General features: G+C 29.7%; 5 protein-coding genes across 9 annotated transcripts; 3 read left to right on the top strand and 2 right to left on the bottom strand.

The window, feature by feature from the left end:
• Positions 1–59: 59 nt before the first annotated feature.
• Positions 60–1,543, top strand: PCID2 (PCI domain-containing protein 2). The gene has a single exon (XM_027340651.2). It carries the CDS (start codon positions 140–142, stop codon positions 1,412–1,414), a length of 1,275 nt encoding a protein of 424 aa, XP_027196452.2. The 5' UTR covers positions 60–139; the 3' UTR covers positions 1,415–1,543.
• Positions 1,396–5,423, bottom strand: Hil (peptidase hillarin). The gene is made up of 6 exons (XM_027340650.2): positions 4,855–5,423; positions 4,322–4,702; positions 3,641–4,090; positions 3,398–3,583; positions 3,102–3,328; positions 1,396–2,908 (listed from the first exon to the last, which is right to left on the bottom strand). The coding sequence occupies exons 1-6, from the start codon at positions 5,077–5,079 to the stop codon at positions 1,645–1,647; spliced, it is 2,733 nt and encodes a 910-aa protein (XP_027196451.2). The 5' UTR covers positions 5,080–5,423; the 3' UTR covers positions 1,396–1,644.
• Positions 5,424–6,236: 813 nt separating this feature from the next.
• On the bottom strand, positions 6,237–9,567 carry LOC113790955 (transcriptional coactivator YAP1-like). 2 transcript variants are annotated; one of them, XM_075822809.1, is made up of 3 exons: positions 9,289–9,567; positions 8,575–9,138; positions 6,237–8,512 (listed from the first exon to the last, which is right to left on the bottom strand). In XM_075822809.1, exon 3 carries the CDS (start codon positions 8,494–8,496, stop codon positions 6,700–6,702), a length of 1,797 nt encoding a protein of 598 aa, XP_075678924.1. In that variant the 5' UTR covers positions 8,497–8,512; positions 8,575–9,138; positions 9,289–9,567; the 3' UTR covers positions 6,237–6,699. The 2 variants fall into 2 exon arrangements, with proteins under 2 accessions (XP_075678924.1, XP_027196464.2); XM_027340663.2 differs by lacking the exon at positions 9,289–9,567 and having other exon boundaries at positions 8,575–9,232.
• A 712-nt stretch (positions 9,568–10,279) lies between these two features.
• LOC113790952 (uncharacterized) lies at positions 10,280–15,735 on the top strand. Of its 2 annotated transcripts, XM_075822803.1 has the most exons (7): positions 10,280–11,033; positions 11,104–13,824; positions 13,895–14,073; positions 14,143–14,406; positions 14,460–14,602; positions 14,669–14,823; positions 15,535–15,735. In XM_075822803.1, the coding sequence occupies exons 1-7, from the start codon at positions 10,955–10,957 to the stop codon at positions 15,624–15,626; spliced, it is 3,633 nt and encodes a 1,210-aa protein (XP_075678918.1). In that variant the 5' UTR covers positions 10,280–10,954; the 3' UTR covers positions 15,627–15,735. The 2 variants fall into 2 exon arrangements, with proteins under 2 accessions (XP_075678918.1, XP_027196461.2); XM_027340660.2 differs by lacking the exon at positions 15,535–15,735 and having other exon boundaries at positions 10,294–11,033; positions 14,669–15,059.
• Positions 15,736–17,113: 1,378 nt separating this feature from the next.
• On the top strand, positions 17,114–23,629 carry tmod (tropomodulin). 3 transcript variants are annotated; one of them, XM_075822819.1, is made up of 5 exons: positions 17,114–17,320; positions 21,600–21,957; positions 22,031–22,491; positions 22,554–22,845; positions 22,914–23,629. In XM_075822819.1, exons 1-5 carry the CDS (start codon positions 17,282–17,284, stop codon positions 22,946–22,948), a joined length of 1,185 nt encoding a protein of 394 aa, XP_075678934.1. In that variant the 5' UTR covers positions 17,114–17,281; the 3' UTR covers positions 22,949–23,629. The 3 variants fall into 3 exon arrangements, with proteins under 3 accessions (XP_075678934.1, XP_075678933.1, XP_075678932.1); XM_075822818.1 differs by lacking the exon at positions 17,114–17,320 and adding an exon at positions 20,008–20,198; XM_075822817.1 differs by lacking the exon at positions 17,114–17,320 and adding an exon at positions 20,588–21,082.
• The last annotated feature ends 152 nt before the right edge of the window (positions 23,630–23,781 follow it).

The raw sequence follows: 23,781 nt of genomic DNA, 5'->3' as shown, positions 1-23,781 counted from the left end.
ATCGTTTACTGATTCGACTAAAGAATAACTTTCAAAGTATGAATTGGATTTTTTTTTGGATTCATGTTTTTGCGAGTTTTGATGTTTGTTTATTTTTTCCATTAAAATTTTTAACATTTTGAAATTCAAAAAGAAAAAAATGAATAATTTTAGTTTCAAAAATAATCCATTAAATTCATTATTTTATGGAATCAAATCATTAATCAATCAACAAGATGGTAATGAATTATCAATAATATTATCGTTGGAAAAATTTTCCTTAACAAATGAAATTCGTAATGTATTATTGAATAATAATTCAAATTGGGAAAATTCATTGGGAAAAATATTGGATACACCATGGGATGATGTTGTTCATTATCATTTTCTGTCATTACAATCATTATTAAGTGGTCGAAATTATTTAACAGCATTTGGTGATCAATGTTCAATGATACAATCATTGGTTAAAGTTTTGACACAATCAAAAGAAGAAAATTGGATGCTGCCGGTTGTTTATGTTGCTGCAATTGAACTTCGAAAATTAGCCATATGTGCCGATTCAATGGCTTCAACCAATACCAATGCGAAAGCTGTCAAGCCGGATGCTAACATTGAAGAAGCAGCATCACAATTGATGAGCCTGTTTCGTGCTTGTGCTAATGATTCTCGTACATCGATCGAAGTTAGTAAACGTAAAGGAATGATGAACATAATCAATCAATTGTTTAAGATTTATTTTAAAATCAATAAATTAAATCTCTATAAACCATTGGTTCGAGCATTGGAAAATGCAAATATTGATGAACATTTTACATTGGCCGAACGTGTTACTTATTCATATTTTACTGGTATGAAATCATTATATGATTCGGATTATCGTAAAGCTGATCGTTTATTAAGTTTTGCCTTTGAACAATGTCAACGAAAAATGGATAAAAATCGTCGTATAATATTGATATTTTTAATACCAGTTAAAATGTTATATTCCGGTTGTATGCCAACCAAAACTATTCTACAACAATATGATCTACTACAATTTGATAGTTTATGTGCAGCAATTCGTGAAGGTAATCTTTATGAATTTGATCAAGCTATTGAAACAAATTCAGAATTTTTCTACAATTATGGTATTTATTTTACATTGGAAAAATTAAAAATATTAGTTTATCGTAATATATTCAAAAAAGTGGCGAAAATTGTTCAAACACATCAAATTGCATTACAATATTTTGTCGATGCTATTAATTATTATCAATCAAATCGTAATCGAATTGAATTAGCTGATGATGATAAAATAACATTGGAAGAAATACATTGCCTATTGGCTAATCTTATTGCTGATAATAAACTAAAAGGCTATATTTCATTACAGCATCAAAAATTGGTCATATCCAAACAGAATCCATTTCCAAAATTATCACCCGATGTTTGATTCATTCATTCATTCATTTATTCTGAACATTTTTTGTTTTGTTTTGAATGTAAATATAATTAATTAATCATGATTTTCAACAAAAAAATTTTTTTAAACAAAAATTTAAAAAATAAAATCTTTACCACAAAAAAACCTCGTATATGTGTTTCTCTCAATAATATATAATACATGATGATGATTTAACTAGAAAATAAATTAGGAAAATTAGGTTAGAAAGGGTTAAAGTTTCATTTAACTTTAACAGCAAATGATACATTAATGAGGTATTTGCAACAATGTGTTAATAATTGTTTATCAATATTATTTTGATAAATTTGTTCATTTGAATATTGTTCACGTGTATAAATATCTAAACCATATTGTCCTTCATCGGGAAATGTTAAACGAAATGAAACTAAATTATCATTATCATCAATAAATACGGAAATAAAACGTGCCAATTTACGTTCATCAGTACCATTACGATGTAATGATGCCATAAAATCAGTTAATGGTCTTGACATACGAAATTGAATTTCTAGATCACGTGATGAAAATATTAATGCTTCTTCATGTGTTAATGGTACTAGACCGAATAAACGTGTTGCTTTTAATGGACCCCATTCACCACTTGCACAATCTGGTAATGGTACCATTACAGTACGAAGTTCATCACATAAAATTTTAAATTTACAAACACTTTTAAATTTCATTGGTTCACCGGTAACATATTCTTTTGGTGTTGTTGAATTAGCAAATATATCCATTATAAATGAACCAGGACATGGTGCATGTACACGAAATGTAACAATATTACCAGTAACTGATTGCATAACAAAACGTTTCAATACAATACCATCATATATATCGATACCATTATCATTACGAATACCCGTTGAATAATTTTCAATTAATTTTAAATTATAATGAAATATTAAACTTGGTGTCATATAGCTTGGCATACCAATTCGTACGGTAACAGCACCTGAACTATCTGTTTTCAATATTGCCTGTATATCTTCATCAACAAAATAAAGACCATAACGAAAAAATAATGATCGTACAAATGGTAATTCTTCAAATTCCCTTAAACTAATTGGACAACGTAATAATTGCCATTCTGGTTGCAATGGGAAAAATTCATAAATAAATTCTTTTGGATCAGTTAGAAAATAATGATCATCATATTCATAACGTAAACTATCGGTTGTACATTTATTATTCGATGTTGTTGATGTTGATGTTGTGGTTGATGACGATGATGATGATGATGATGATGATAATGAAGATGAACTGGAACGAGCTGCTGCTGCTGCTGTTGAAACAACACCTACTTCTTTAGCATTGACTAAATGCCTTGCACCCCAATTACATTGAACAAAACGCCAACCACCAGCAACATAAACAGCATTCCATGAATTACGAAAACGACTATCTTCAAAATGTACGCCCGGTTGATAACCGGCACTTTTTGAATAACCTTTTATGACCACACAATGAAGACCAACATAACTAATATGTTAACGGAGGGAAAAGAAACGAAACAAAATTATTATTATTGTAGTTTCCATGGTTCCATGATTACACAAACATATAAGAAGAAGATAATTATCATTAAATAAATCTTTGTTATAATTTTGTTGTCAACGGGTCAAGCGTTAAAATATGCAAAAAATAAATAAAAATAAATAAATTGCTTAATTACCTGCATAAACGTTTAAATAGAACATGATAACTTTCAGTACCATGTTTAATACCACGTAATATTCCCATTGGTGTATCGGCTCTGACATTATCATCAAACTTGATTGTATTTAAATTTTTTACAGTTATCCAACGAAATATTGCACGCGATTTTTCTACATCTGTAACACAATTTGCTGTCAATTGTCGAACCAAATCGGTAAATGTTTTTTGATCTTCGCGTGCAACCTATTTAGTACAAAATTGATAAGGAATGTATCAAAATATGATAACATAAAATCTACAATCAATACATACATTGATGGCAACTTGATCTAGTTCGTTGAAAACACTTGGATCATTATAAATATCTAATTTTGAAATCGATGTTATCGTTGGTGGTGGTGGCTGTGATGGATATGTTGATTGATCCATTGCAGCCGATGCTGTCAATGGTAATGGTTTCTGGTCTTCGTTTGTTGATGATAATTCATCATTTGAACGCTATACATGTATGGCGTAATTAGTTAAGATTAATTTAGTAACAGAATAGACACTTACATTACGATGACGATTATCTTTATCTTTATTATTTTTGATTGGATTAACAGAAAATTCTTGTAATTTTGCTGTAATTAGATTCATCATTTCTTTACTTTGTTTTTCAACCAATTCAGCTGTTGCTTGTCGTTCTTGTTCCAATAATTTTTTTGCTAATGATTCTTTTTTTCTATCAAATTTTATGGTCATATTTTTTTCCAAATCTTCTTTTTCTTTTTGATGTCGAATGGTTAATGCTTTTTCATCATCTGTTGATATTCTTTTTTTCTTACTACCATTCATTTCACCTAAAAATTTTGATGTTAATTTTTCCAATTCTTTTTCCCATTCTTCTTTAATTTCAACATTTATATGTGATACTTCTTCTGCTCGTTTTTTTGTAAATTGTCTATACAAGGAATCTTCTTCTTCTCGGTGTAACATTTCTAATTTTCTTTGCGTTTCTGAATCCTAAAAAAATCAAAAAAAAAAGTCAAAAAACAAAACTTGTATCAATTGAGAGAGCCAATATCCACAACCAACTCTAATCGACTCTTTGCTATTCGATTAGTTAATCGGGAAGGAAAAAAATTGATGTGAAATGATAATGGCTATATCCACTCATTCATTCGGCCTTAATGATATGCAAAAGGGAGGATTGATGGATTTTTTGATTCGAAAAAGGAGGAAAAAATAACTTACAAGAAAATCATTGATACGACTTTCGATACCTGGACGAACACTATGACGTAGACCATTACTATTACTATTATTATTATTAGTCGAACGATTCAATTTAGTTTGATTGACAGCATGTTGAATATGTAATGCTGATGCATCAAAATGTCCGGCTGAATATCGATTTGTTGTTTGTGATTGATCTGAATGATAATGATGATTTCCCATTGCTTGTTTAAATTGCATTGCATCTGTACCTAATTGTGCTGGTTTCGATCCGGATACACGTATTTGTTCATTAATCAGATGATTTTTTTTCGGTACATTCAATGCCGCCTTGATACCAACTGATTGTCCATCTAAATGACCGGGTCCAGTTTTTGGTACATGACTTTGACAATAAACCTATTCTCGAAGGATAACAAAGAAACGAGAAAACAAAACAAAGATTTCAATCAATCACCTGTCATCATAATCACACATAGCGCACAAGATTTTTTTTTAAACATCTGTCTACAGTGGCCATGACAGAAATTTTTTCAAAACAAAAAACAAACCTCTTTATCATCTTGATCCTGTTGATTATTATAATAAGTTTTTAATGTTAATTTTGATCCACACGCAACACATTTAAAACAACCATGATGATAAAATGTAAAATCTTTTAGCGGGCCAATTTTTTCAGCCGAATAAACAAGATGACCACAACGATTACAAATATTTTCATATGTTGTTGGTGCAAATCTTCTGGCCGATGTTGAACGTATTGCTGCTGCTGACATTTTTTTTCCGTTTGACTTGATTTTTGGTTTACGAATTGAATTTTTGGTTCTATCGTTTTCTATAATCGTCGATTTGGATTTCACATTATTAATTAATCGAAGAAAAAAAATTATTGCAAGAATAATTATCTGAAACACAACAACAAACACAAAGATTAATCATCAGTTTGTTTTGTTATTGTAGTCGTCGTCGTCGTCGTCGTTTGTAATCATTCGAAATGATGATGATGATGATGATGATGAAAATATTTTCTCGACACACATATACTTGGCGTCCAAGTCAAAGGTGGATACCATCATCAATGATGATGATCATCTCTTTCGTTCGTTCGTTTGTTTGTTTGTTTCCATTACAAACTGGTTTGACTACCAAAAAAAAAAAAAAAATTCTCTCTTTTTTTCACTCCATTCTTTCCATTGAATTTTTCGTCTCTTTTCTTCGTCGTCGTCGTCGTTCAATATCCATTCATTTGAAACTTTTTGTTTTCTTTCTTTTGGATGACGATGATCCTAACGTTTTACAAGAAAAAAAGAAAAAATTAAAGATTTTGTCGTGCCATTTTTTTCTTCGTATATAGGATTTCGCATACCGTTGTTAGTTTTTTTTCATCATCACCATCATTATGATGATGGTGAATAGAGCTATTTTATTATTTACAAATGAAATTTCCATTTTCATTCTCTTTTCACCAAATAATAATAATCTGTTTGTTTGTTTGTCAATTTTTTTTATCGAACGAAAAATTGGATAAAAAAAAATCTTTTTTTGGTCAATTGTGAATGGGCGAATCAAAAAAAAAATCGAACAAAAATTGTGACAATCGAACAATCGATTGACCGGAACGATCGATTGTTTGTTTGTTTGTTCGATCGACAGTTTTTATTCATTCGAAAAATGGAAAAAAAAAGATTCGACTAAATAATGATCATCATCATTATTATCATCAAATTAGACACCCTGTGTGTGTTTATAAATCGTGTGAATAAACTTATTTCTGTTTAATCCTCATCATCATTGTGTGGTCATCATTTTGGAATGTAAATTTTCTTTTGATTTTGATTTCGAGGCGATCCCTTCCATCCAAAACTATGATGATCGTCAATGATGGATTCAATCAAAAAAACTCGTGAACATCATGTATAAACAAAACAAAAATATTCATTCATTTTGGTGGAATTTATTATCATTTATTAAATATTATCATTATTATTATGGGAACGAAAGATTTGAGATATATAGGGCAAAGCAAAATAAAATGGTTCGTATTCGTATTTCGCAAGGATTATTAGTATTAGTATTTGGCACCATTAGTAAACAGATAAAAAACACACATGAATCGAGCAGCAAATTTTTTTCATATAAAATGTTTTTAAAAAAATAATATTCAAATGGCACACTGTTTTCATTTCAATTTAAAGAAGAAAAAATCTATTCAACTTTGAACTTTGAAAAAATTTTGTTGTGGATCGAAGAATAAGTTGTGTAAAAATCATTTGGACATCAGTATAGACACCACTTGACATTATCATTATGTTATCATTTTTTTTTTTGTTGGAAGAAATAACATATGAAATGTGTGATGGGTCGTCGATGTTGGTTTAAAAAAAAATTGTGCCTTTTTAAAGCCATGTCATAATATTATCTTTATTTGAATTTAATAATTCTTCAACATTGGATAAAAGATCCATATCAAGACCTTGCATAAAATCCATTGATTCTGAATCTAAATCCAAACTAGATATTTGCATATTTTCAAATGGTAAATCATCTGATATGGTTGTTGCTGTATTGTTGTTTGTTTGAGCAGCAATCGATGTTGATATAGCCGATGCGGATGCTGCCGTAATATTATTACCGGTTGTTGTTGTTGACATACGAAGAAAATTATCCGGTGTATGTGCTGCGGATGATGATGATGATGTCATTGAAAAATTACTTGAATTTCCAATATCCAAACCAGAATCAATACTTTCTTGCCGGGAATGACATTCATTTTGTAATGATAAAAATGGTGATTGTGTTGAAATAGCATTATCATTCGACGAAGATGATGATAACATTATATTCGATGCTGTTACACTATTCAATAATGAACTTTGTAATAATTCTTCTTGTCGTTGTTTCATACGTTCACGTTCTAATTCAAGATCACGTAAATGTTGATTCTGTGTCGATGTTTGATTTGTTACCGTTGGTGGTATTAATGTTGATGATGGTGTTGGTGTTTGTGGTCCAGCCTGACATGAAGTATTCATATTTTTCAATGCAACAACCAATTCTGGTGGTATATTTGTTGTTATTAAATTTTGAAATGGTGGTGGTTGAATAGAACAATTTTGTTGTTGTTGTATACGTTTCATTTGTAAATTTCTTGGTATACTTGGATGAAACCATGTTGTTGTTTGATCAATGTGACTAATAAAATAAATGTCACCGGATGATGTTTGTGCTTGTTCCCAACCATCCGGTAATGGAACAATTAATGGATCAATATAGGAAAGATGATGTTCTTGTTCTACTACTGTTGATGCTATTGGTGTAGTTGCCGGATTTGTTGTTTGTAAAGGAATGGCTGTCGTTATTGATTGAATAATTGGTTGCTGTGTTGCGGCTGCTACGGATGATGATTGTGAAGGCTGTGATGCCACCGATGGTGGTACCGGTGGTGGTGGAGTAGAACGACGTAACATTTCTTCGACAATTTTTTTCCTAGGATCTTCCCATGTTGTTGTTTTTTCTTTATGATTAAGAAAATAACGTTCACCCGTTGCTGTATAGGACATTTCCCAACCATCTGGTAATCGCATTTGATCAAGATCATAACTCATTTGTCGATAATGTGTTGTTGTTGCGGCTGAATTGGATGACTTTGCTAAATCATTTGAACCACCAAATGTACCTTGTGCATGATTTAACGATGCGTTACTTGAAGAATTGGTTGCAGCCGTTGATGAACCAATATTCAATGGTAATGCTGCTGGTGATGAATTAGCTCTTGGATGAATGATAGCCAAACCATTTGCTAATTGATTATAACCAATCAATGGTGTATTATGAATTTTATTTTCACCATTTAAACTTGGTCCTTGTGATTGATAACCACCATCATCTAATGATGATTCTCTTGAATGATTACCCATTGATGTTAATGAATTATTTGATGATGCAGCTGATGGTGGACGAAAAAATGATGGCGGTAATCGACGTTGTCGCATCGGTACTTGTTGTGGTAATCTTGATTGACCATTATTTGGACTCATTACCGCTTTAAACAATTCATCTAAACCTTCATCAGCTGCTGTATCAACACGAACAATAGCAACATTACCATTATTATTATTCACATTGTTGTTGTTGTTGTTGTTGTTTGTATGATTTGTTGTTGTTGATGATGTTTCATCTGGTTTCAAATGCATTTTCAGTATAGATTCACTATTACAAAAACAAACAAAAAACAATAATTTCTGAAATCTTTTCCTTCATAAACATATTACCTTTATTGTCTTTTTTCAACAGAAACAAAAAAAAACATTTGTTGCAAGTGAAATGTGTGGCAAGTTTACAAATATGCTGAGCAACGACAACAACAAGTGTCATCAAAATGGATTCCGCGGATTCCAAAAAATTTTGATACTTTTTTTTCTTGATTAAAAGAAACAACAACGAGAAAAATACAAAATTTTTGCTCAAACAGAATGATGATGATGTCGTCGTCTTTGTTGTTGTTGTTGTTGATTCAAACAAACAAACGAAAAATTGATTGAAGAAAACGAGTTTACCTTTCTTTCGTTCGTTCAATAAAATCCAACAAAGTAATATGGACAAGGGAGATGCAAGTTTTGTAAAAACGATTTTTTTTGTTGTTGTTGTTGTTGTTATGTTCGTTCTGTTGAATTGATAATGAATTAATGGTAAGTAGTGGTTGTTTGTTTGGTAAAAAGTCTTTCTCTCTCTCTCTCTCTGACTTGTTGGATGATCTTGATTGCTTTTTACTGATGAAATGAAATATTCCTTTTTAGAATGATGCTATCGATGCTATCGATGAATTATATGGCAACCTGTAAAAATGGAATTTTTTTGTTACTGGAGTTTTCCTCAAAAAAAAAAAGATTTCGAGCAACTGCTACTGACGACAAGAAATGGCCACTGACTGACCACTGATAAATCATTCATGATCATCGATTAACACACAGACATAACCTACCTACCTGTTTTTTGGTTGTTGAAAAAAAAGAAGCTAGGTTAGTTTTTTTCTTCTTCTTCAAAAGAAGCAATATTCTTCTTTTGATCATAAATACCACCACCACCACCACTAACTAACTAAAACTTGATATTTGTAAGGAATTTTTCTGATTTGATCACCACCACCACCACCACCAATGATCATTATTGTCCATTTACACACAGTCGATGATTAACACACACTGAATACACACACTTTGAAAACTTTGGACTTTTACCACAGTTTCTTGATTTGAATTGTCAACAACAACAGTCATAAACGAATGAATGAATGAATGTGGATCTTATAAGGGATGAAAAAAATGCTTACCGATCGAACGATCAATCGACCAAACTATAGTGGTAGCACCTTGCTACCTTGCTTAGATTTCTTTTCTTTTTCTTTCTAAAAATTGTTTGCTTGGTTGTTGTTCAGTACACACTCTCCCTCCTTTGGATCGAGATCATCAAAACAGGCCATATGTGTATGCAACCAGTGTTTGTGTGTGAAACAAAAAACCTGTACGCTCTACATATACGTACACAAGGTCCTTACTAAATTCGCGAGCTTAGAGCTGTTTTTTGTTCCAAACTTCCAAAGCCATTTATAAGAAACACTTGTATCACACACATATGCATGTGCTGTGTTTGCTTGTTGTTTGCCTTGAACATAAGATCAGGACCCTAAAATAATTTTTTCTTTTGCTTTTTGTGATCTACATTGTTAATATGCGTCTGTTGTTTTTGGATGTCAGTCAGTCTTTTTTTCTCTTCAAAAATAGAAAAAAATAGCGAAATCCGGAAGTTATGATTTATCGAATGATTCGAAAAAAAAAAATTGAAACCACTGTTGCCATCTTGTGGTGGAAAAATTTTTACAAATTTGTTTCGAATGTTTTTCGAATGTCGCTATATTTTTGTGTTTGTGATATTATTTCGCCATTATTTTACATCCAAAAAATCAAAAAACAAATGGTGGATGTTATCAAACTTTTATAGTGAAATAAAAATGAATATGGTTTGTTTGTTTGTTTGTTTATATATAGCGCCGATCATATTATATATAGCCGATATATGATGGTTAGAAAAAAAAAATAGCCGCATCCATTATTATCATCCGCGGATCGAATGATGCTCGCATCATCATAACAGCTATATATATTTAATATGGCCCGTTTTGTTTCGATACTTGAAAGGAGCAACGAACTGGAACTATACTGTGATGTTGGTGCGGCCTATCTAATCATCATCATCATCATCATCACTATACATCCCCATAGAAACCAGGATTGAGTATACCAGGCCAACATGCATGATCATTTGTATATTACAATTCAATTCAATTCAATTCAATCAATAATAATGGAAAAATAATGGCTAATACGTTAGGTGGCGTTTTATACTGCGTTCGTATACTGTTGTTGTTCCAAATCGGTCAAATCGGAATCCAAAAGAATCCAAAATCAAATTACCAGAAACCAGAACCAAAAAACCAGACCGAACTTCAAGATGTAAATTGAAATTTGTGTTTTCTTTGGATAACAGCTATTATCACAATTGAAAATTTGATTGTTCTTTTTTTTTGCTCAACAACCAAATCGAAAAAAAATTCGTGTGAAATCACCAACGAGTGAATTTTTAAAGAGAAAAAAAATGGCTCAAAATCTTTATTATTCATTATTGTTTGGATTTTTGATTTTTTTTACTACATTTTTGATTTCACAATCATTCGGTAAGTTATTGATGGTAATTTGATGATGATGATATTGACCATTTTGTTTTCTTCACTTTGACCAATATAGAATGGAACAATCAAATACAATTGACAAGAAAATTAAGTCCATTACGTTCATATAAGGATGGTCAATTTTTTCGTTTTCAAATACCACCCGACTTAACTCAGGCTATATTTCGTTTGAATGCATCACAATCTGATCAACCAATCAATGTAACAATGATGATGATACAAAATTATCATTATTCTGCATTGAATATAACACATTTATCAAAGGATAAAGATCCTTTAATCAATGTTTCATCGACTACAGATTACAATTGGCCACCATTACCTAGTTGGATTAATCAAACTAAAATAGCTAATTATACGGAAAAAATCAGAAAATTTTATCGATCAATATTAACAACAGCATGTCGAAAACCATTAAATGTTAAATTCTATCTTCGTTGGAGTTCATTACCATTATTATCGGTGAAAAATGCAACCATACCTGATAATTTTATATTTAAAAATTCATCGGATCAATATGTTGTTGATTTAAAAACAGATGGTAAAATTGTTGAATTAAATCTTACTAATCCATTACCCGGTGATTGGTATGGTATGGCATTTATTAATAAAACTAATGATAAAATATCACAAAAAGGTTTAGAACATGAATGTTATTATCAATTTAAATCAAGTCTTTCATTTTTGAATGATCCGATTCAAACAAATCGAATAACTGTATTAACACCATCACATACTAGTTCGTTGAAACAATCATTGATCATTGATCAACAGAATATTCAACCAGAACTTTTTTATAAATTCTTTCTTAATCTACAAGAATCAAATGGTGTTAAAATTGTAATAACAAACTGCCAATATCGACCATCATCATCATCACAGTTATCGGGTGTTAATATTCGTCATCATCAATCTAATCAATCACCATCATACCAATCATCAATATTAATGAATAATAATGGTTATGATCAACAATCGATAACAACAAATAATAATTCTACATCTACAATGATGAATATGACCAATATAATCTGTCCAATTGAATTAAATTTTCGATCATTTGCACTGCCAAATTCAACTAATCGAGATTATACATTTAAATGTCAAACAACAACAACACCAGCAACAACAGTAACAAATCAAACAAATGTTGAAATCAATAATAATAAATGTATTATTGATTTACCTAGTTTTGTACCGAATCAATGGAATTATTTACAAATTGTATCAACATTGAATCAAATGATCAATAAGAATGATGATTATCAGAATAATAATAATCATCATTATCATCGATCACAACAGAAAACAATATTCGATCAACAACAGGAACCATATCGAACAAAATTAATGTTTGGCTCAATCAATTTTACTATACAACTTCTTGCCGGGCAAGAAGCATTCCTTTATAATTATTTTAATGATCAAAATTGTCAACAAATTGGCCAAAATCAATCACCACCAAATCAATCACCACAAAATCCACAACAACAACAACAGCTAGCAAGCACAACAATATCATCAAATATAATGCTATTGAATAATTATAATTTCCTAACAAATAATAATAATAAAAATAATGAACAATTATCATCGTTGGTTGATGATAATGATGAACATCATAATTCAATTATTGATAAGCCGATAAATTTTCTATCAACAAATCAACTTTCAAATAAACTTGGAACATATAATAATATCGGCAAAAATCAAAGTAATAATTCGAACATACGACCGGCTGTTGGCCAATATCCATCCATTGTTATTGATACGGATGTTGAAAAATCATCAACCGTATCGATGATTAATAATAATTATGATTCAATGGAATTTAATGATGAAGATAACAATGGTGTTGGTGTTGGTAGTGATTTTATCGATATTGATCGTAATCAAATCAATAAAAGATCTGCTGATCAAAATCGTGAACGAAAAAAATTGGATAAAAAAGCTAAAGAAGAACGACGATTGAAAAAACAAAAACAAAAAAATCGTCAACGTAATCGTGATAAAGCATTGGCTGAAAAACAATGTCAATTTGAACCAACAAAAATAATGGCTACATTAGATGATGATGATTTGGTTAATATGACAACATTTACATGGTATAATCTAACACGTTATCAAAGTTCGGATGTTTTTACATTCCGTTATAGTCCAAAAATATTGAATGATGAATCATCGAATGACAAAAATCAATCATATTCAAATTCAAATCAATCGGATTTTATTGAAATTGATAATGATCGATTTGCATTGTTTAATTTTACCATCATACCACAATATGATATTGGTGGTAATTTACAAATAGATTTTGCCATTTCACCATGGACTAATCATAATGATACACATCAAAATGTAACGGCAATTCTTTGTTTAACGCACAATCGTTTACCACCATTATCATTATCATCAAATGGTATTCGTTTTGATGAACATTGTTATGGTCATCTAGTATCGAATACATCACAAACAAATTTTACAACAATGGGATCATCATTACAATCATTAGTCGTTCCATATCCACAATCTGGTACATGGTTTATTTCAATTCTAGTACGATGTTATAGTAGTAATGATGATGATATTGATGATGATTTTAATTCATTAATGAATACTGATTTCAGCACTACAAGCTGTGATTATTTGAATAAAACATCCATTATGATTGATATTCATTCATCGGCTTGTTTAAATAATCGTTGTTTGAACAATGGTAAATGTCAACAATATTTAAATGTTGGATTACTTTATTCAACATGTTCATGTCGTGCAGGTATGTTATCATCTAATATTCATCGTTGTTGTTTTTTTTAAATTCAAAGTTTTCTCTTTTTATTTACCAGGATGGAAAGGATTAATTTGCAATGATGGAAGTGAAGCATTATCATCACAAAAATTACTTACCAATTTTCTTTTATTGACTATTAGTAATGCAGCATTTTTACCGGCAATTGTTTTGGCTGCATTTCGTCATTATTTTACCGAATCGACTATCTATTTCATTACAATGATCTCATCGGCGGTATGTGAAAATCATTTATGAATGATTGAACTGATCGATAATATATGATTTTTTTCCTTTCAATTCTAGTTATATCATGCTTGCGATAGCGATTTTTCACAATCATATTGTGTATTAAGTGTTAGTCTATTACAATTTGCTGATTTTTACACAGCAATATTATCATTTTTTGTTACATTATTAACATTGGCTTGTTTATCACCAAGATGTAAATCATTTTTTCATCTAATGGGTGCTATTTCTATTGCTTTGATTACACAAAATGATCGTACAAGTTTATGGACATTTGTTATACCGGCTGGTTTAGGAACATTATTAATGTTTTGCTGTTGGGTATGTGTGAATAACACAATAATGTTTAATTAAAATTTTTTTTTTAAAAACAGTGTTCACGTTGTTGTCGTAAATCCTGTTATCCACCGGTACGATGTTGGATATTTTCCATATGTCCAGCTTTAATTTTAACCATTATTGGATTGATTATCTATGCATTTCTTGAAACACAAGATAATTATCCCATTACTCATAGGTAAATACCATTGCCAAACATTATTATCATCAGGGATTAATTGTTTTTTTCTGATTGATTTCTTAGCATCTGGCATTGTGTTGTTGCATTGGCATTATTTTTGGCCATACCATCGATGCCCACACAAACATCTTCGGATAATGATGATGATGATGAAGAACATGTCCATTTTATGAGTTCATCAGGTAGCTCAACACAAGGAGCAAGTGCAAGTGGTAAAGGTACATCTAAAACTACAACAACAACTACAACAACAAATCCCGAAACCTATTATGAATTAATTGGTGAAGAAAAATCCCATTTGGCCCGTACACCACATACCCACCAACACCATCATCATTCAAATGTTTCGGCCAATGCTCAACAAATTACCAAAACCTATTGATAATATTATTATATAATTTTTAGGCATATTTATTCTGGTCCCTTTTTTTGAAAAAAATTTTTTATTTGTCAATTTGTAATTATTGAATAGGATTCCTGATGATAAACAGAAACAAAAACTAGTCATTTTTTTAGATATGCGTCCACGTTTATTCAATGTGATATTCGTTCGGTATGTTCGTTCGTAAGTCTCAGCTTCCCCAAATTTCTTTCTTTCTATCCGTAGATCAACTTTTTTTTTTGTTTTCGAACAAACAAAAAATCAATATTTGTCACATATTTTATTGAATAAGTATACCAATATTGACAATCTGAATGAATAATAAAAAAAATTACCATCAAAAAAATTTTTTTTTGTTTCGTTTGGCCAATGAATGAATGAATGAATGAAATTGATACCCAAAAGATACCCAAAAAATACTTCCCCAAAAAAAAATCATTCTAATTTTTTTTTTCTTCTTTGGTTTTTTTTCTTATTTTTTTTCATTTTTTTGTTGGGGTTTTTCATCATGTTTGGACTAATGATGGTTGATGATTTACAACAACAGGCATTCAGAATGCTAAAATGACTCATGTTCAAGAATGGAGACCACCACATACCAGTTTTAAATTTTTACACGACGATATTGATATGTTATAAATCGATCAATTGATTTTTCATTAATGATGATGATCGGTGATTGTAATTAGTTTAAAATTTTAAATCTAGTCTTTATTCATTTTCCATTCCGTTTTTTTCTAAAAAATGTTTGTTTGTCCAAAAAAAAAGTTTGTTTGTGTTCAAATCGTTTCAAAATAATAAACACACGTTTCTCGTTTACAATTTAAAACACAATGTTTGTATTGTTTGTTTGTTTGTTTCTTTTTCTCTTTAATTATATTTCAATCGATTAATATCGAAACAAGTAAGGTGTTAACATACGAGGGACGACTGTAAAATGAAAGTAAAAAAAAAACTGTTTTAACACAAATGGATTTGGCGAAAAATCAAAAAAAATATTTGAATTAAATATGACCACATAAAGGTCAAAATAGATTCGAATTCAAATTGTGAAAAATTCTTTACTTATAACTTTGACTATGACTTATAGTTGAGTGAGGTTAGGTTGATGACTATGATTCATAGTTGAGTGAGGTTAGGTTGATGACTATGATTCATAGTTGAGTGAGGTTAGGTTGATAACTTTGACTATGATTCATAGTTGGAGTGAGGTTAGGTTGTTAACTATGAAGTTCATATATGATTATTACTCATTTACATCCATCCATCCGAATCTTTTTTTGTTTTGTTTTTGTGATGTTATATGTGTTTTTTGTTTGTTTGCAATTAACAACATTATAAACATATACACATCTGATTCTGGTTTCATCATCATCAATGTATATGTGGATTATCTGGCCAAAAAAAACAAAAAACAAAATCAATTCTCAATGTTTATATTCAAATTAACAGAAACAAAATAGATGGTTGTATTAGTTTTGTTGTTGTTCATTCAGTTCGAAACAAAATTTAAAGAAAAGAAAAAAAATCTATATATAGCTCAATTGGTTTTCGAAGTTAAACCAAAAAAACATTTATAATTCTTCATATCCAAGCGCACAACGAATGTTGTAAATGTAAATCTTCTTTCTGATGGTGGTATTTTTGAAGACGTTCAATGGAATGAAAGAAGAAGAAGAAGAAAAATTGGTTTGAAATGATTTGATTATATGGAAAAACATGTTGATCATGATCATCATTGATGATGACGACGGTTAACACTGTGTGTGTGTGTGTGTCTGGTGCCAATTTGAATAACAACTTCATCATAGAAAAGAATGAATATGATGATAATAATATTGTCTCCTTGAAAGATCTTTACCATCTTTTATGATTCATTTCATCATTTTTGTTGTTGTTGTTCAAGCTACTACTATATCTGTATATTTTTTTCAAAGAAAATCTTTGTGGAAAAAAACCCGTACCCGAAATTATCACACATGCCGTCTTTTTGAATTATTATTATGCGATTATTATTATTATTAAATCATCATAACATTCAATTCATTCGTTCGGTGTGTGTGTTTGAATTTCGTTAATTTCGTTATATGTTCCATAAAACAACAATCTTGATTGATTCAAATTTTTCATTTTTGTAAATTATCTCTGTGTGTTTGTTTGGTTTATTGAGTTTCCAAAAAGTAATTTGTTTTTCAATCACTAAATCCACTGATATTCCCATCAACAACAAGAACAAAAACCTAATTCGATTATCAACCAAAAAAAAAAAAACCAGAAAAATAACAACAACAACAATGGCTGACGACGAAGAATTTGAATTTGAATATACCAAGGTAAAGTTTTGATTCTTTTGTTTTTGTTTTAAATTTTTATGTTGTAAAATTCTTCACCAAAACAACAAATGAAATTGATTTCATTTCCTGGTTCAATGATAAATTCTGATTTGGTTATTTAAAAAAAAATGATTCGATTTTGTTGTTGTTGTTGAAAATATGCCGAGTCAATGTCTTTTGTGTTTGTGTGTGCGTTTACTATTGATGATGTTTAAGCGAGAATTTGAAGAAAAAAGATTCGGCTGTCTCTATGTTTGGTATGTCTCTTTTTGTGTGTGTGTGTGTGTGATGTTCAGCGAATATAAATGAAAATCACTTCCTTAATCTAGCAAAATTATTTGATTTTCAAAAAAAAAGACAAGAAATAAACTTGGAATTTTTTTGGTTTTCGTATGTCGAACATTACTAATTCTATCTTAGTCCATTTCAATGATTTTTTTCTCTCTCTCTCTCTCTCTCTCTCTCTCTCTCTCTCTCTCTCTCTCTCTCTCTCTCTCTCTCTCTCTCTAAATGTTTTCTATTCATCATTTTATTGTAATCTATTAATAGATTACCAAAACAACAACAACAGAATAGAAGAAAAAAAAACATTTTTGATTCTTGGTTGTCTTTTTTTTCATTGTTTCTTATCACATTTTACATGATAAGCATCGGCACTATACTACACACACACACAAAAGAAACAATGTCATTCTGCATACAACCAAACAGAATATATAACCCTTTTGGTTTCTGTTTGTTTGTTTGTTTCTGTTGAACAGGAACGAATAAAATTTTTTGCAATAATAATATTTTTTTTCCATATTGTCATCAGGAATTATCTGATATTTTTTGTTGATGTCGATGTCGATGATGATGATAATGTTGACGTCAATAATCGCCTTCTCCATTCTCCATCTCCATCGTCTTCTTCTTTTCGATTCTGGATATTTCTAGTGAACAAACAACAGCAACTAATCTTAACTAAAAGAAACAAACAAACCACATTTTGCAACTACGTTTACACAAGAATCGTTTGTTTGTTGCCACTCCTACTTTTTTTTAAAGAAAACTTTATTTGAATGCGTTTTTATTCTTGCTTAAAAAATGAATGTTGTTTAGAATTAAAGAATCTTCAGTATTTTGTTCAATGATGATGATTTCACTTTCACTGATTGTTGTTCATATTTGGCATCAGACATTGGAAAAAAGTTTTTTTTTCAAACAGTTTTTCGTATATACCACACTGCAGAATTCAAAAAGCGAGAATGTTTTTTTTTTGAATTCTGTGTTTAAAAATTGAAGATGGTGCTGTTTTTGTTTGCTCTCGGTATGCACATCTTTTTTTTAGTATTCTGGATTTGGCTAAATTTTGGATATTGGAAAATTGAATTTCCGAAAATCGATTAGAATCAGGTAGAAAAAAACCAATCCGGTTACCGTACATGAACTGGATTTTAATTTTTTTTTGTTGGCATCCAACGTTGTTGTTGTCTTCCTTATTTCACTTCAAATACCGATCTTGTTTTGATGATAAATAGCGAATCTTTAGATTTTTTTTTCGTCTACTTTTTTTTTGGATTCACATTATTCTTGTCAACATTGTTGTCGTCAACGTTGTGTTTGTTTTTCAATAAAAAAAACGGAAAAAAATTTTTTCTTTGGTTTACTAAAACGTAAAAGCGATGAAAAAAAAATCATGAATATTCTACAAAAAACATTCACATTCAATTATGATTATGAAATGCAGAAGAAGAAAAAAACCTGAAAGAATTTTTTCTTTCGTTAACGTACTTTTGGATTTGAAAAACAAAACAAAAAAACAAGAAAAATTCTGATTGGTAGCAGTCATATACTTGTGATACATATTTTTATGATTTTCTTTCACCAGTAACGATATTCATCATCTTATAATGATTAGTGTTTAAGCTCAAATTACATTGCCGAATGATTTAGAATTTGCAGAATATTCTTATTAACCAACCTTTAATCACGAAACAAAACAAAACCAATCGGAAACCAAAATCTTTTGGTTTTGTTTGAGAACTTCTTGGTGATGGATTGTTTTAGTTTGCGGTAAGTGTGCGGTTAATGTGCGTGTTTCCTAATTTATCATCATCATCATCCGATAACTACGACTTTTTTTTCGTTGTTGTTGTTTTTTTAGTTCACTACGTTCAAGACCGATTAATTCATCATCTTGTCATCTTTTTTTTTAAAAAAAAACAAAGAATTTTTTCTTTATTATAATAATAATAATGATGACAAAATACACATTCAAACAAACAAACAAACTTTGAGTTATTTAAATTAATAATTTGGTGTAGTAGCATAATATAACTGGTAATATAATTCGCATTTTCTTTTCTTTTTTTTTCCTTAAAATGAAATCTAAATCTATCCACGCTTGGTTATCAAAGAATTTTTTTTTCACCAAATTCTTAAAAAAAAAAATTCTTTGCATGTTTATAACCCGTTTCTTTCCTTTTCTTTCCTCACCCATATCGATTAGTTGCATTCTTTTTCTTTTTCAACCAACCAACCAACCAAACATCCATTCCTTTTTTTTTGCTAGGAATAAATTAACCATTAGAAAACCTATGTGTGTTTTTTTCCAAATGTTTTTTTAAAATTGAAATTTTAAAATCGTTATTGTTTTTTTTTTTTTGGTGGTGTGGTGATTTGATCTTTTGTAATCATGCATCAAGTTCTTAAACAACAAGAATCAACTTGGCCATTTAATCAGCCAAGAAGAACATCATCGACAACAAAACATAATCAGACAAAAGTTGATTCTTCTTCTGCCGCATCATCCATACATAAAACAATGACATCATCTACATATTCATCATCATCATCATCAACAAAAAGATCGACAAAAACATCATCATCATCAGGGGTAATTTTTTTGTTTTTTTTTCATTCGAATTTACAATGAAAATCTATTCATTTATTCGACAAATACAGCGAAAAAGGAATCTTTCTCCTTAATTAACCCGGGGTTTGTTTTTTCCTGGTAACAAAAAGAAACCCCAGATTACTTTCAATGATTTTAATGATTCGAAATTGATTTTTGGCTGATGCAAAAAAAATGTTTTTTTCTGGGTATATCAAATAACCGAATATCAGAGTTTTATCACACACAAACAATCGATTGGTTGCTGTTGTTTGTTGTTGTGATGGTCACACCTATCCATCAAATCATGCAGAAAAAAATTTACCACTATGTGAGAGAGAGAAACAGAGAGAAACAAACAGAGAGAGATACAAGGGAGATTGGATACGATTGATATACACCAAAAAAACAGTGTGCTCAATGTTAAATGTTAAATGAAATGAATTTTTGTTATTGTGTTAATTATAATGATGACTTTCATATGAAATTTTTACCAATTTACCTGCCCTAAAAAAATATCATTTATTCTACTCTAATAACTACTATAGTATCGATTCCACAATTACCTGTGTGTGTGTTCTAAATTTAAAGATTTTTTTCGGATTGATAAAAAAAACTGATTACCACTAATCATTCCGATTCCAATTTGCTGCCTTTTTGTCATTCAAAAAATAATCTTTGCTTATCTGAGAAATTTGCTTCTTTTTTGTTTGCTTGTTTTATTTTGTTTGGGAATATTCTTTGATAACATTCGAAAACATTTAACGATAATGCAACAGCAACGTGAGCCAACGCCCCAACCCAATAACACAACATCATCATCATCATCTTCGTTTACAATAATGAAATCACCACCGTCCATGCCACCTCCACCATCGCTTTCAGAGGTAACCCCAGAGCAAAAATAGAAAAACAATGATTGATTGATTCGTTTGATTGAACCATTGTCAATGCGAATTTTGAATCAATGAAATGAAATGAAAATTTTGATGGTTTTTTTGGTTTGTTTGTTTTGGTTTGTTTTTGTAGCAAGTTGTTTTTCAATTCGACCCGAATTCTGTTTAAATCAGAATATCATTCTGTGTGTGTGGGTTTGATCTGTTTTTGTTCGATGTTGGTAGTGGTAAATAATTTCTTTAAACGGAAATATTCTCGCTCAGAATCAAGAACACACAGAGAGAGAGAATGAGAGAGAAACGAAAATTTGTTTTTGGAAGAAAAAAAAATAGACCAAAAAGAATATTTCGCATTGCGCAAAACAATAATAATAATAATAACTTTGAGTTTTTTTTGATTGATTCTCTGTTTGTTTGTTTGTATCAATTTCATTGTTGTTGTTATTGTTTTTATTCATTGATTATTTCAATTTTTCTTTTGCTTTTTATGATCGATTTCGATTATTAGATCACAAAAACAACACGTACAATAAATCAACGACGATTATCTGAACGTAAAAATTCACAAGAATTATTTCAACAACCAAAATTAAAAATGTTATATGGAAAAGATTTAAAAGAATATGAAAATTTAAATGTTGAAGATTTATTAGGACAATTATCGGCTGAAGAATTAGAACAATTAAGTTCAGAAGTTGATCCAGATGATAATCTATTACCACCATCACAACGTTGTAAAGATCAAACAAATAAAGATCCAACTGGTCCATTAAAACGAAGGCAATTATTAAATTTTTTAACAAAATTTGCTAAAGAACAAGAAGATTGGCCTGAAATTAAAAAATTTATTCCCGGTATTAAATTAGGTTGGTTTTTGTTTGATTCAATCAATGTTTTTTTCTGTTTCTAATTTGTAAAATTTTAAATTTTTTTTTTCAGGCAAAGTATGGGTACCAAAAAAAGGCGATCCAAAAGGTGGTATGGAAGAGAAAATAATTTTGGATTTGGAAGATGGTGCTGAAGAAGCATTAGGTAATGCAACTGAAGCTGATTTAGTTGATTTAGCCGGTATACTTGGTTTACATTCAATGCTCAATCAAGATCAATATGAAGCATCAATATTGAATAAAGGACAACCATTAGGAGATAAATTTGAATCAATTGTTAAATCAACTAAACCGAAAAAACTTTTACCACCTGAACCGGATAATATGACTGATCCGGAAAAAACAGCAAAACAAGTGGCGGAAAATGATCCAAATTTAACCAATCTAAATTGGAATAATATTAAATACATACCACGTGAAACATTTAAAAAATTATTTAATGGTTTAAAGACCAATACTAATTTGATTGAATTGAATTTATCAAATACCGGTTTGACTGATGGTCCTGCTGAGGTAATTAATTGAAAATTTTCAAAATTTTAAAATTTTAATCATTTTTTTTAAAAAACTTACAGAAATTAATGGAAGCATTAAAAGAAAATGAATCATTACGGAAAATAAATCTGGAATCCAATTACCTGTCCGGTCCTATGATACGTGATCTAATTGAATCATTATTACATAAACAAAATGTTATCGAATTCCGTGCGGCAAATCAACGTCCACAAATAATGGGAAATCGTTATGAAATGGAAATTGCCAAATTAATTCAACAAAATAAAACATTATTAAAATTAGGTTTGAATTTTGATGTACCGGATGCACGACATAAAGTTGCAACACAATTACAATCAAATAATGATAATTGTATGTGTATTTTTCAGCTTTGTTTTCTTTGTTTCAAATTTTGACCATATTTATTTCGATTTATCTAGGTCGTCTTAAACGTTTGGCTTCGGTCGAAGGCTAAAACCAACTAATCAATCAAAAATGGCAGCAATTTAAAAAATTAGTCAAATTAATTTGATATTTTGTCAACAAACAGTTGTGTCTTGTAGAAGTTTTTTATCTCAAACTTTTATTTTTTCCATCAAAATTTTTCAAAGTAATTACGATGCCGGTTTCAAACACAAAATTCATCAATTTAATACACAAAAAAAAACCAACTTACAAAATTCAAGAGATGATAATGATAAGATATATAGAAATGATCAGTAGAGAATGGATTTAAATGTTTTTTTTTTTCGTTTATTTTTCGATTTTTTTTTTCGTTTCAAACTTACTTGATTACAAAATTTTTTTTTTTATAAGAACAAAATACATACACACACACATTGAACACACTTGTACTAATATTTTAACACAAATATCATTCAAAAAAAAAAATTCATTTAAAAATCATATTCATTATCTACCATTATTGTTCATCATTATCATCCATGACGACGACGATGACATCGGACAGCAGTTTTTTGTGGAAAGGAAATCCTTCTTCGTTGTTGTTTTTTTTCCATCAATCACTGTTTAATGAGGTCTTTATTTTGCTAATATCAAATCAAATTAATAAAAAATAAATGAATGAAAAAACAAAACAATCAAAGAAAAATTTTTAAAAACTTTTTGGGAAAATTAAAAAAAAAACAAAATTTGATTCGAATTTTTTGATTCAATTCGAATAAATTTCCAAAACAATCAACGCCATCTATGAACAATCAAAAGTAAAAAGTTTTCAAAAATAATGTAACCAAAAACAAAACAAAACGCCACACTCAATTTCAATTGAGAAAATGTTAAAGTCAAGGG

Source organism: Dermatophagoides pteronyssinus, unplaced genomic scaffold (assembly GCF_027571235.1).
Source record: "Dermatophagoides pteronyssinus isolate colony J.1.1.1.1 unplaced genomic scaffold, Derpt_VIB-CSIC_2022.12 sq0020, whole genome shotgun sequence".
NCBI classification, from domain to species: Eukaryota; Metazoa; Arthropoda; class Arachnida; order Sarcoptiformes; family Pyroglyphidae; genus Dermatophagoides; species Dermatophagoides pteronyssinus.
This window is presented reverse-complemented; position numbering and strand designations above follow the sequence as displayed.